At 36.5% G+C, this 12589-nt stretch overlaps 1 protein-coding gene across 6 annotated transcripts in view; it reads right to left on the reverse strand.

The window, feature by feature from the left end:
* Window positions 1-262: 262 nt before the first annotated feature.
* LOC117344145 (tyrosine-protein phosphatase non-receptor type 4-like) overlaps window positions 263-12589 on the reverse strand; it is a 67376-nt gene continuing 55049 nt past the window's right edge. For 5 of the 6 annotated variants that reach the window (XM_033906796.1, XM_033906798.1, XM_033906794.1 and 2 more), the window contains 9 exons: window positions 10866-11020; window positions 10532-10622; window positions 9915-9976; window positions 7227-7373; window positions 6672-6800; window positions 6261-6409; window positions 4228-4363; window positions 3536-3581; window positions 263-2843 (listed from right to left, as the gene is read on the reverse strand). In XM_033906796.1, coding sequence (XP_033762687.1) covers window positions 2806-2843; window positions 3536-3581; window positions 4228-4363; window positions 6261-6409; window positions 6672-6800; window positions 7227-7373; window positions 9915-9976; window positions 10532-10622; window positions 10866-11020 — 953 coding nt within the window. In that variant the 3' untranslated portion in view covers window positions 263-2805. The remainder of the gene's footprint in view (window positions 2844-3535; window positions 3582-4227; window positions 4364-6260; window positions 6410-6671; window positions 6801-7226; window positions 7374-9914; window positions 9977-10531; window positions 10623-10865; window positions 11021-12589) is intronic. The other variant, XM_033906795.1, reaches the window with a different exon arrangement.

Genomic DNA, 12589 nt, shown 5'->3' on the forward strand with positions numbered 1-12589 from the left:
GTATATTGTAGAGACAGGTACATTTATTAGGTGGAATTCGGTAGTGTATATTGTAGAGACAGGTACATTTATTAGGTGGAATTCGGTAGTGTATATTGTAGACAGGTACATTTATTAGGTGGAATTCGGTAGTGTATATTGTAGAGACAGGTACATTTATTAGGTGGAATTCGGTAGTGTATATTGGCTATCGACATCCTAGTTTTGCTGAATATGACAATAGTTACAACATAAATACGGAACAAACAACAAAACTCAGCACTTACTTGGGAAAGATTTTAATTGTTTGATATTGCCTGGTATGTGTGTACGGTAACATGAACAAGTCATATTTCGTACGATCAATATTAATTTACTATGGTTTTGTATTCCTCTCATACACTATGTACACCTACAACAGACTATATATACATTCATCGCTCTCACATATACTCTGTAAACAACACTCTTCGAAAAGTGTACAGATCTTTGATAGAGGTTGGCCAATTTTCTTTTATCGTGGTCCAAATAGTTGGGACAGAATTGTTTGTATATGAAATAAAGATGGGCCTAGTTATGTTGTTCACCTCTATAAGATTTCCAAGGCCTATGTTAATATCTGGAGGTCCGTCAGCATGTCTGAAATGTTACACTCTAATATGGACTATGGGCTGTCCAGTTAACGGGCAAAAACGTCAGAAAGTGGGTAACAAATTTTGAAAACCCTCTAGATCTCCTTTACATTTGTTTTGGGCAGAAATGATTTTCATAACATTTCTTGTTTGTGTTACTTTCTTTTCAAAAACAAACAAGTAAATAAGAGAATTTAACTGGAAGATGGGATCTATTTACCATTTAATGACAAAAGAATGTTCCCTTTAAAATGAAGACACTTTTCATAAATATGCGGAAATGAATCTAAATAACATCCAAGAAACAGTTGTAGATGATTTTAGGCGTAAAGAATCATGATTTTTTTTCATTCACTCACAGAAATAATGTTACAGGCATCTGGCATATCGCACACACTCGAGATAGAATGTTATCAGAATTATGAATTATATATTGGTGTAAAGCTGCACTCTCTTTCACACTAGTAAACTCGCACTCTACATTAGAAGCATACGAAAGTTGCACAACAATTGGAATACCAACTTGTTATCTTGTGCAACTCTTTTCACAGAACATCTCCAAAATAACTTACAGTATATAAAATGTATGATGAGTCGCTGTTACCATAACCACAGGGATCTGTGAAATATATTTCTTCTTAAATAACGAGAGAGAAAAATAACGATGACACATCCTATACAGCCATACCACTGAATAATCCTTATATTAATTATTTATGATCTATAGAATTGAAAATGAATTTTATTTTAGTTCTTCAGCAAATTCCATTTGGAATTGAGAATGAATTTCACTTCAATTCTTCAGTAGGATCTTAAATATGCTAATTTGGTCAATATGCCACTAACTGTAAAATTACACATATACATTTAAGTGAATCATTTGTTTTCAGGGAAAACACATTTCAAAAGTTTTAGAAGCTAAAATATAGTTTTTAGTTAAATGTTTTCAAGTAATCAAAGTAAAAAAAAAATAATGAAATGTTTTAGTTAGAAGTGGGAAATGAAAGAAAACCTAAAATTGTTAACTTGCAGACTAGCAATAAAATTTCTGAGTATCATCCAGTACGAAGCACTGATTTTGTTATTTCTTTCAAATATTAAACAATATCGTTCACACATGCATACTTTTAGTAAAATTGAAAACAAATACATTCATAAATATAACTTCAAATATTTTGTAGCATGACAATGGTTAAAATAGATTTTCAAGTTACCATGGCAACATAAACACTACCAACTTCAGCATTTTCATTGCTTTAAGATACAAGTTCTTTGTAACCTCAATTAAAATTCAGATTCAGGAACCCACACAGAGGTCAGCGTAACGGCAGGCTGCTCAATCAAAATGCTGTGTAGAGTTACTTCCCTTTACATGCATTATTCTTATAACACACATGTAAATTGATATATAACCAATGGGTTATCTCCCCCTCCAATAAAATATTAAATATCCATTTCTCATACATAAATAATCACGTTCCATGCACCATGAGAGATGTTTCTTACACAGTAAGTATTCTCCATGTATCTCGTTTGATGACGAGTTTGATTTAAAACTTGAACAAGTCATGTTCCCGTCCATGTTTTGTGATTGGATTTAAAAGTTGTCAGCTGAATCCACAACACAGGGAACCAACTCCACTCTAAACACATTAATTCTCTGTGCATTATAACGGTTGAATCTTTCTTAAACACACTTTGATACAGGTGAAATTTCACTCCCACCAATAATGTGAGCACACGTCCTATCGATAGTTGGTGAACTTAACGAAGATCACGGCTTCCATTTTCTCTTTGGTTGAGCTAGGTAGGAGTGCACAAAGCACCTCATCCGGTGTGTATTTTCAGATCCAGCAGAATAAAAGATTTCCCAGTTACGGGAAAAAACACTTTGATAAACACCGACAATGTCCACTGCCAGACGGAATGAAAATCAGAGAAGGACCGTCTGTCTGTAAAGGACATCAGCAGTACAAAGCACTGACGAGAACGGTCATGGCAACAACTGCCGTGGCATGATGGATGTCCTTCACACAAGAGGCCTTTGACCTTCAACAAGGACATACATACACAGATGAGAACTGATGGATGGCACCTTGTCTGTGGGTATGTGTGACACAGAGCCACCGTGGCACCACATGCGGGATGATGATATGGTAAGTTAGAGCGGGTCGGCCCGCCACGTGAGTCACTTTCACCGCTGGTAGTCTTCCATAGGTTTAACTAGCTGGTCTGAAACATCAAAATGATACCATTAATATACTTATTGTAATCAAGTGAGGAAAGACGCATTTACAATCACTAACCAAATGGAATGCCACACAAACATGTCTTATCTGAACCCATAAATGGCTACCTGCATATATAAGCCATTTGTTCTGATCTATTGAGTGGTCTTTATAGACAGGTGCGACTTTATACAGACCTCTATATAAAGGACATCTTGAGTGACCTTTATAGACAGGTGTGACTGTAATCAGACCTTTATAAAAAGGTCAGTTTCTCTGATCTCTTGTGTGACCTATTTACACAGGTTTGACTGCACATATATATTTTTCAACATAAAATTAAAAGACAACTATTATCTTTCAGTATTTGACAAATTATCTCATAGATTAATCCTATGGTCATGTCCAATTGAAGACAGAATGTAGACTTGTTTGGAATAAAAATAATATGTCTCTCTCAAGACCAAGACAAGAAAAAATCACTGTACATACTTGAGTAATCTACTTGGAAGGAAGCCTCAGTTTAAAGATCAGCAAAATATAGATATTTTTTTTCTGTTATGAAAATGCTCCGTGTATTCTTTTTCAATGAACTAGTCAGACATATAATACCTAAAGAATTACGAATGCAACTTTTGAGATTTTTTTTCTATTAAGACCCGATAATGAGGATGACAACAAGTAATCAATACTCACCATGACTTACTTTTAAGATGGCTTCACAGACAAACTTGTACTGACTCTGTAAACACAACGTATACAAAAATGTAGTCAAGGTTAAAATTATCATGGTGTCTAAAGTAGCAGGTCAAAAATACTGTAAATAATATCATATTACAATGGCTCCTTTCATGAAGTAATATATTTGAAAATGTAAATTTAATTTATTTTAAAACAATTGCAAAATAAGTTATACCATTGTATATTAACCACACCTGTTGGCCTGGATGGAAGCAACAGAAGGGTCTTACTATGGGAGGAAACCCGGAGTACCCAGGGAAAACCCAGCAAGCCACCCTATACATTTTCACTTTTCAATTGAACCCTGCCTGCCTTGGTGAAAGGCGAGTGTGTTACCACTGTGCCACCCAACCACCGATAAGTAATATATTTGTAACTAGGTTATACGAAATGTATCAAATATAAATACCTTTTTACTAAGAATACTTTCAACTTCACAATATTTTAAAATGTTATATTGATTTTAATCCCATCAAAACTTCAACGTTATCCCAGACAGTACTTTTACAAAAGAATAGTCGATACACATTCAGATCCATAGTGTTTAGCCTTTTAATCATCATAAAATGGAAGTTTTAGATGGCCTTTGGTATCATTAATAGATCAGTTCTGTATCGTCCCCCTAGCTTTTCCTCATGTAGACTCACAGGTGTTTGTATCAGCATAGCACGCTGGTCTCTCATCTGACGCACTATAGACAGTGGATACACGGGCTGATTCGACTCGATCAGACACATGGCTGTCTCCATGGTGATCAAAACCCCTGTCCGTCCTATCCCAGCACTGAAAATATACCAAATTAAACATCATTTACAATTATATTAATCATGCTTGGTCATATCAATAATGTCATTGTAATTTCATGTTAAACAATTTTCTTCACTTCAGATATTTTCATAATTTTGTCGCAATAATAAGATATTTTGATAATTGTCTCAACAATAAGTCTTTTGTTTTAGGTAGGATTCATCTGTTTGAAAAGACTTTGATTTATCACAAAAACAACAATTTAAATCTGTGTCTGAAAGCTTTCAAAAAAGTCTTTTTCCTTAACCAAAGAGTGCAAGTGAGTGGAATCTTGATGACATTTCACTATCCTGTGATATGATGAAGTGTTAAGTCTGATGTCAAATTGTCCAGACTCATTTATGTTCCAAGAGCCCTCGAGAGATCAATTTCACTCCTTACTAGATGTTAAAATGTCATTCACACTCTTTGCATGACAAAGAAATCAGACGTTATTGACATTTACCAATTGCTGTTGGTCTTTTAGATAATCATCTTTTCAAACACAACATATACACGTTCATAAAAGCGCTGATTATGCTGACGAATGCCAAAAGGCTTGTGGTACCTTCCTACAGTGGACTAAAAGGCTTGTGGTACTTACCTACAGTGGACTAAAGGCTTGTGATACTTACCTACAGTGGACTAAAAGGCTTGTGGTACTTACCTACAGTGGATTAAAGCTTGTGGTACGTACCTACAGTGGACTAAAAGGCTTGTGGTACGTACCTACAGTGGACTAAAAGGCTTGTGGTACTTACCTACAGTGGACTAAAGGCTTGTGGTACTTACCTACAGTGGACTAAAGCCTGTGGTACTTACCTATAGTGGACTAAAAGGCTTGTGGTACGTACCTACAGTGGACTAAAAGGCTTGTGGTACTTACCTACAGTGGACTAAAAGGCTTGTGGTACTTACCTACAGTGGACTAAAGCTTGTGGTACGTACCTACAGTGGACTAAAAGGCTTGTGGTACTTACCTACAGTGGACTAAAAGGCTTGTGGTACGTACCTACAGTGGACTAAAAGGCTTGTGGTACGTACCTACAGTGGACTAAAAGGCTTGTGGTACTTACCTACAGTGGACTAAAGGCTTGTGGTACGTACCTACAGTGGACTAAAAGGCTTGTGGTACGTACCTACAGTGGACTAAAAGGCTTGTGGTACTTACCTACAGTGGACTAAAGGCTTGTGGTACTAACCTACACTGGACTAAAGGCTTGTGGTACTTACCTACACTAGACTAAAAGGCTTGTGGTACTTACCTACAGTGGACTAAAGGCTTGTGGTACTTACCTACAGTGGACTAAAGGCTTGTGGTACGTACCTACAGTGGACTAAAAGGCTTGTGGTACGTACCTACAGTGGACTAAAAGGCTTGTGGTACTTACCTACAGTGGACTAAAGGCTTGTGGTACGTACCTACAGTGGACTAAAGGCTTGTAGTACTTACCTACAGTGGACTAAAGGCTTGTGGTACTTACCTACAGTGGACTAAAAGGCTTGTGGTACGTACCTACAGTGGACTAAAGGCTTGTGGTACTTACCTACAGTGGACTAAAGGCTTGTGGTACGTACCTACAGTGGACTAAAGGCTTGTGGTACTTACCTACAGTGGACTAAAGGCTTGTGGTACGTACCTACAGTGGACTAAAAGGCTTGTGGTACGTACCTACAGTGGACTAAAGGGCTTGTGGTACTTACCTACAGTGGACTAAAAGGCTTGTGGTACGTACCTACAGTGGACTAAAGGGCTTGTGGTACTTACCTACACTAGACTTAAAGGCTTGTGGTACTTACCTACAGTGGACTAAAGGCTTGTGGTACGTACCTACAGTGGACTAAAGGCTTGTGGTACGTACCTACAGTGGACTAAAAGGCTTGTGGTACTTACCTACAGTGGACTATCGTCGGTTCTACCATCCCAGTACGTTTCTGTCGCACCTTTCCCACAAAATCTAGGAAATCTCCAGGATCATCAGGAACACCGTGATCTGGCCAAGCTATGTATTGCATGTGAGATATATGTCTCTCTTCATTTGTCTACAAAGCAGAAATCAGTCGTGAGCAATGACCAAAAGTATGTTAATGAAGAGTCAACATATGGGAATGAACCCTCAACAAGAAGTTCAACACAAATTGTGAGACTTTATTTTCATTAAACACTAAAATTATACATTTATATTGTGTATTGATTATTGAAACCTGGTTGGTTTTAAAAACCAGATTGAGCATAAAAAGTTTAAAGCATTTTACAAGAAATCTCTGACCAGAAAAAGGGGTAAATCAGGGGTAGATAACTCACTGATAAATGTGTGAGGTTAAACTCGCGGAAAGCGAATGATGTTGTGTCCTCTTCCTTAACACAGGTGATTTGTAGTTCTCCATAATCCACCGTCTCATACAGGTCAGGCCAGTACTGGTGACATTTCACCTAAAACAGCACATTAAATTAAACATGGTCTCCTAGCAACAAATCACATGATTTAACATGGTCTCTTAGAAACATACCACAAGATAAATCAAGGTATCCTAGAAACAACTCACATGGTTACAAAATTAGACAACAAAAATAAATGTTTTTCACTTTGTTTTCTTTTGATTTTATGAAGTTATCTCCATATGCTTATTGATAACAATAAATGTAAAATGAATTTGTTCTAAAATCTAGAAATCCTTAATGTATACCAGAAATGACAGCCACTGTCAGTACACTGGCTTGTTTTTCAAAGCACTGGAGAGTTAAGACTTGTGCTGGGTATAATAATTAACACTGTTGTCCCTCTCTACTCTACTCATTTAAATTTCCAGTTTACAAGTCAGTCAGACATGGTGGGCAGTAGTAAAAACGGTCACTCACCCTTCCTCGTTCAATCTTTGTGGTGAGCATGACGACAAGTGAAGAGTGTTGCTCCCAGACCATTTGCCAGAAGTCTACACATGTGTTGGGTAGTGGGCCCTGCGCCGCAATGTATCTATTTACAATACCTGATCCAGGGATCTCCATCTGTAAATGTAATGTAGGCCAAGGTCAAACATACACTTTACAAGGTCAATATATATTATAAAGTCCAAATATATTATCTTCTTCAATCACTATTTTCAATGATTTTAGCAGATATGGACAGTTCTGTAACATATATCATCTTACGGGATTCTATTTTCTGGTAACTTTCGAAGACGGAATAAAATTGCTAATATACGGTAAACCTCCGATTAATTCGAACACGCGGATAGTTCAAACACACATTTTTTTCTAGAAAAACAGTAATTTTTTAGCTAGTAATAGTTCGAACACTGGCTGTTTATAACTGACACCATTTCGGATAGTTCGAACTTGTCAAATGAAGAACGTAAAGTAACATTTTTTCCGGCAAACTCCATTGAATAGCTCGCGACGACCCGGCCCCGATGACCGGCCCAGAAAAAATGCCAAGATTTAAATTTGATCAACAAGCACGTTTAGGTTATAAGATTGTATGCGTGATCATTAGAATGCGTCTGTGATTTAATATATGCCACATATTTTAGCTTTAATTCAGTTTTTGTTACATTGCAAAATACACCACGCACGAGACAGCTGATTGCAAAATTTAGGCCCCGACAATGTATAAATAACATGCGATATTTGTATTCGCGCTGTGTATGGCAAACTAAGAAATCGTCAGTGTATTTTCACATATAACTAGTGTTAGCTTAGCATTATGATTATTTAATTGTGACTGGACAATCTCTTAAGTATTGTCAATCAAGGTATTACCTGAAAACCTGCGACCTCACGCTAGGTAAGCAGGCCACGCGAGGTGTCGCTTGCGGTAAAGTTGAAAGGATCGGCCGCCCGATCGTGCCGAGTGACGTGAAGAGCATTCATATCCAGTCAAAACAATCCACAGGTGTCCCAATTAGTGATGGATAATTTTGCAGGTATCAACTATGTTTTGTAGATAATACGACTGGGCATATTTAAAAGCAGACATGTTGATGTTCTGACCTAATTTTACCAGCACATATCGCCTATTTTTACAGCAGTGACAACAGGTTATGAAAACTGCTTTTGATGTATTTAACTCTTTACGTACTCATTCTAATTTCGCGGTCGCTACCGGAAGTGAATGCTGGGTAGGTCCTTTGTGTATTGGAGCATATGGCTATCACATCAGACGTCGATAAAACAATCTTTTACTGATCTTTTACTGTTGTATAATGCTTAATATTAAATGAAGTTTATCATATGGAACAAGTACTGAGTACGGAAACTCTTTTACCCAATTTTTCCTTTAAAATACGGCGAAATCACCAGGCAGAATCGCGGGAAATGACATGTTAATCGGCACATGTGTCACACATGTGCAAGAAATCACGCAGCCAAAACATCGTTTTTTCGGTTTGTAAAAATATTTTACGTATTTCTTACTTATTTTGATGATAAACGTTACTCAATTATATATAAATTATCGTTTTTAATTGTTTTATTGTGTTTAACACCTCAACAATCTCGCAGAAAACGAAAGTAAATTTGAGGCCGCCATTTTGTAGCTATGTAAACAGCTCGGCATGAACCGGCGGAATTCTTTGAAATAGACAATCTTAACGAATGAATTATGCTTCTGGTACGTAAAATATACCATCAATACAATATTTACATTGCTTTTTATTTCTTAAAAACATCATTTCCGTGTCAATTCCTTCGTATGACTATGCTAAACCAGCAAGTAATATCAACATCTTTCGCGATGTTTTACGACGATTTGAGTCGTCACAAAGGATGGAAGGCATGTTAATTGTGACGTGTGTAGTCGTCATGAAGGATACAAGAGCACATTTTTGTGACGTCTGTAGTCGTCGTGAGTACGGAAAGAGTTAAGAGACCATTTATTACAATAATAAAGTGATAGTTTCTCATTCAGATAAAAAATATAATCATGCAAAGATTATACTGTACAAATGTTTAACTTTTGTGTCACAAATGAAACGTGTACTGTACTGTTTTGGGGCCTACTGTAGCCGATCCGCGAGCGGCTTCGCGCAAAAACCATCATAATTATCGCGAAATGAAGAACGTTTAACGATCAATTGATATTGAATTAAATGAAAAACTATCATTTTACTTACTTATAAATGTGCCATTGTTCAGGCCGCCGTTGTTACGTATCAGATTTATGATGGATGTGTTTGTGTCTAATGATTTTACTCTGCCGAGATTTTCGTCGATATTGTCTCGAATAGTTCGAACTCACGCATATTTTCTGAAGCATAATTTCGAATAATTCGAACAGGTTCGTCAATATTTATTTAATTTTGTTCGAACTAACCGGAGGTTTACCGTAGTTATTTTTAGAATAAAATGAACAGAAATATTATTATGTTTTGTATTATAATTTTCACCCCCCAAAAGCCTCCTTTTTTCCTCCATTAGTAAGCTGCAGAACAAATGTTTACAAGATACCACTCCAAGGGGATTCTGTTTACAGTTTCACTGAATTTAAATCAACATTGGGTCTGATAACCTAGGAGATATCACTGAAAATGCATCTATAAATGTACTTACATTTACATAATTGGCGTTGATATATTCACCTCCCGACTTTAATATCACTCTGGTTTGATCGTCTGCAGAAGAAAATATGAACTATAAATACTGCATAAATCCCAAGACAATTGTATGTTAAACTTTTGTTAAAGCAAATTCTTCATACTATCCTTTAACAGTAATATCCTTTAACAGTAAAGTAAAAATAATCATTTCCAAAGCTTGTGTTAATCTTTTAAAGAGAAAATGGTCAAACAGTGGGGATTGATTCTAAAACTTTCAAGGCAAGATATTTTCAAAGTATTCAGAAATAATTTTCATTTCGTTCCTCTTGTGTCTATAATAGTGTTTCTCTTACCCACTGAAGTACCCACATCATGAGAGTACAACAGTACAAAATCATTGACTTACTAGAGTGAGAGTCAAATAGTACAAAATCTTGGGACTGAATTTACCCCCATATAGAGTCAGAGTCAAACAGTATAAAATCTTTGACTTGCTTTACTTGATATAGTGTCTCCATACACACACAACAAGCTTCTTTTTTGTAAACTTCGAATCTTTCCTCTTGGATATAATCTATTTCACTCCCAAGGGGGTGAATGATTCTATTAATCTATTTCATTTTCACTTACAAGGTGAGATATCCCTGTATCTGTTTTTGGGAATGTTTGTCTCCAGCCTAGCTGCATTCATCGTCATCCCTGGCTTTTTCCTGTATAGTTGCTGTAAACAAACAAAAACTTTTGTTCAATACAATGTTTTCACAGACAAAGATATTGATAAGACTAAAGGCATCTAACTCCTTTACTCTGGGGTCCAGTGGCTAGCAAAGTTCCTCTGTATCGCTGTTTCCAACGAGTCCTTATGCAATGTTTAATCACACAAAATAACTCCTTGCCAATAAAGTACAATTATCACAGAAAGAAGACTTTAGGTTAATTGGCCTTGAATTAGTTGATAACAAACCTCAAACTGAGCCAGGGCAGCGCCTCCTTCCAGACTTTCCTGCAGCAGTACTAAAGACGCCTCCAGGGCGTTGGCGCCAGCTGTCGTCGTGATCACATGAGACTCAGGTAGGTATTCAAAATAGTGTTCTTCTGGTGTGTCCTCACTCACGTAAACTGTAACACACAATATCACACACAATGAGTATTGATAAACTCACGTAAACTGTAACACACAATATCACACACAATGAGTATTGATAAACTTTGTAAACTGTAACACACAATATCACACACATTGAGTACTGATAAACTCATTAGTCCCAACTGGATTAGCATCACTGGATTTCAAATTAATTGTTGTTATACAATCTTATAATGGCTATTGAACCTCCCCAGGCATATATGACATTCTGTTCCAGTTTCAGCATCATTGATGGGTCCTAGAAGGACGGAAGAGCTGCCTGATACAGTTAAGTTCATTTCACAGTCTACTACATGTATCTAAACTCTAAATTAGTATAGAAAAATGATGTATTGAAAGATGATAATAACTTGTCTTTTGTATAATCATTTTACAGTCGAACCTTGCTACCTCAGGGACAGTGTCATGAAAAACAGAGCATTCAAGGTATTTTACAGAGCATATTTTATATAGACATCTTACTGTTGGAATTGAATTTTTATCGAGGTTAAGTAGTGTTCTAATTATCAGAGCTTGAGATAGAAAGAGTTATGACTTTATATGATAAATTAATATGAGCCCCTTCGCTAATTATATCTCTAAAACATTTCAAAATACAAAACTTCAAAGTACATAAGATGCACAGACAGAAGGATGGATGTTCGGACAGGGATGAAATACCACAGCACATATTTGTGTGAGGATCACCATATAATAGGTATCAACTATTCAGTAATGAAGTGACGCCTCTGAAGTTCTACAGTAATCCGAGAAGAATACACTTAAGTACTTAGATCAGAAGTGTAAGGAAACCTCGTCCTCAAATATTCCCATCATACAAAAATATTCAAAGGGTTGTAAACAGTCAACAGTTTGATGACGAAAATCATAGTAACATTTACTGATGGCGACACATTCTCTGGGCTTCTGTGTTCAAAACAGGAAGTGGACAGCCTAAATCGTTTTAATATTTAGACTCCTCTTCACCTAATAGCACTACAGGGAGCTAGCAACAACAATGGTCCTTACACAGACAAGAAAGTGTTTATGGACTAAATACAGTTATCCAATGGCTGACAGCAGGAAGTGGTAGGGACCAGTACCAATAAAACCTAACCTGGGTAAACACCAGCTCTCTAGGGGGTGTTATCAACTTCCTCTATGTCCATCGTAAACATTTAAGAAGATACTTATCAACAGTTTGATTTTCTACATCCTTATTTTTATGTTGAAAACGTTAATTCATCAGAGTGTATGTTGAAAACCTTAATTTGTCAGGGTGTAACTCTGATCATTTCATGCATTACAGTGATATTGATGTATGACAACAGAAGTTTGCACTTTACAGGATATTATAGATACAATGTAATACTCCAGGCTTCTATATCACAGACGTCTGTATCATTACCCCTCCTACTTTATCAAAAAGGTGTAACACTTGAAAATTTGGAATGGGGGAATGATTCACTTTTAATCTAAGTTCAATCCAACTAAAATATCAAACACACATAAACTTCAGTAATGTACCAGGGTTTGGAATCCTTAAATATTAACTCATGTTA

Source organism: Pecten maximus, chromosome 15, assembly GCF_902652985.1.
Source record: "Pecten maximus chromosome 15, xPecMax1.1, whole genome shotgun sequence".
Lineage (NCBI taxonomy): Eukaryota > Metazoa > Mollusca > Bivalvia > Pectinida > Pectinidae > Pecten > Pecten maximus.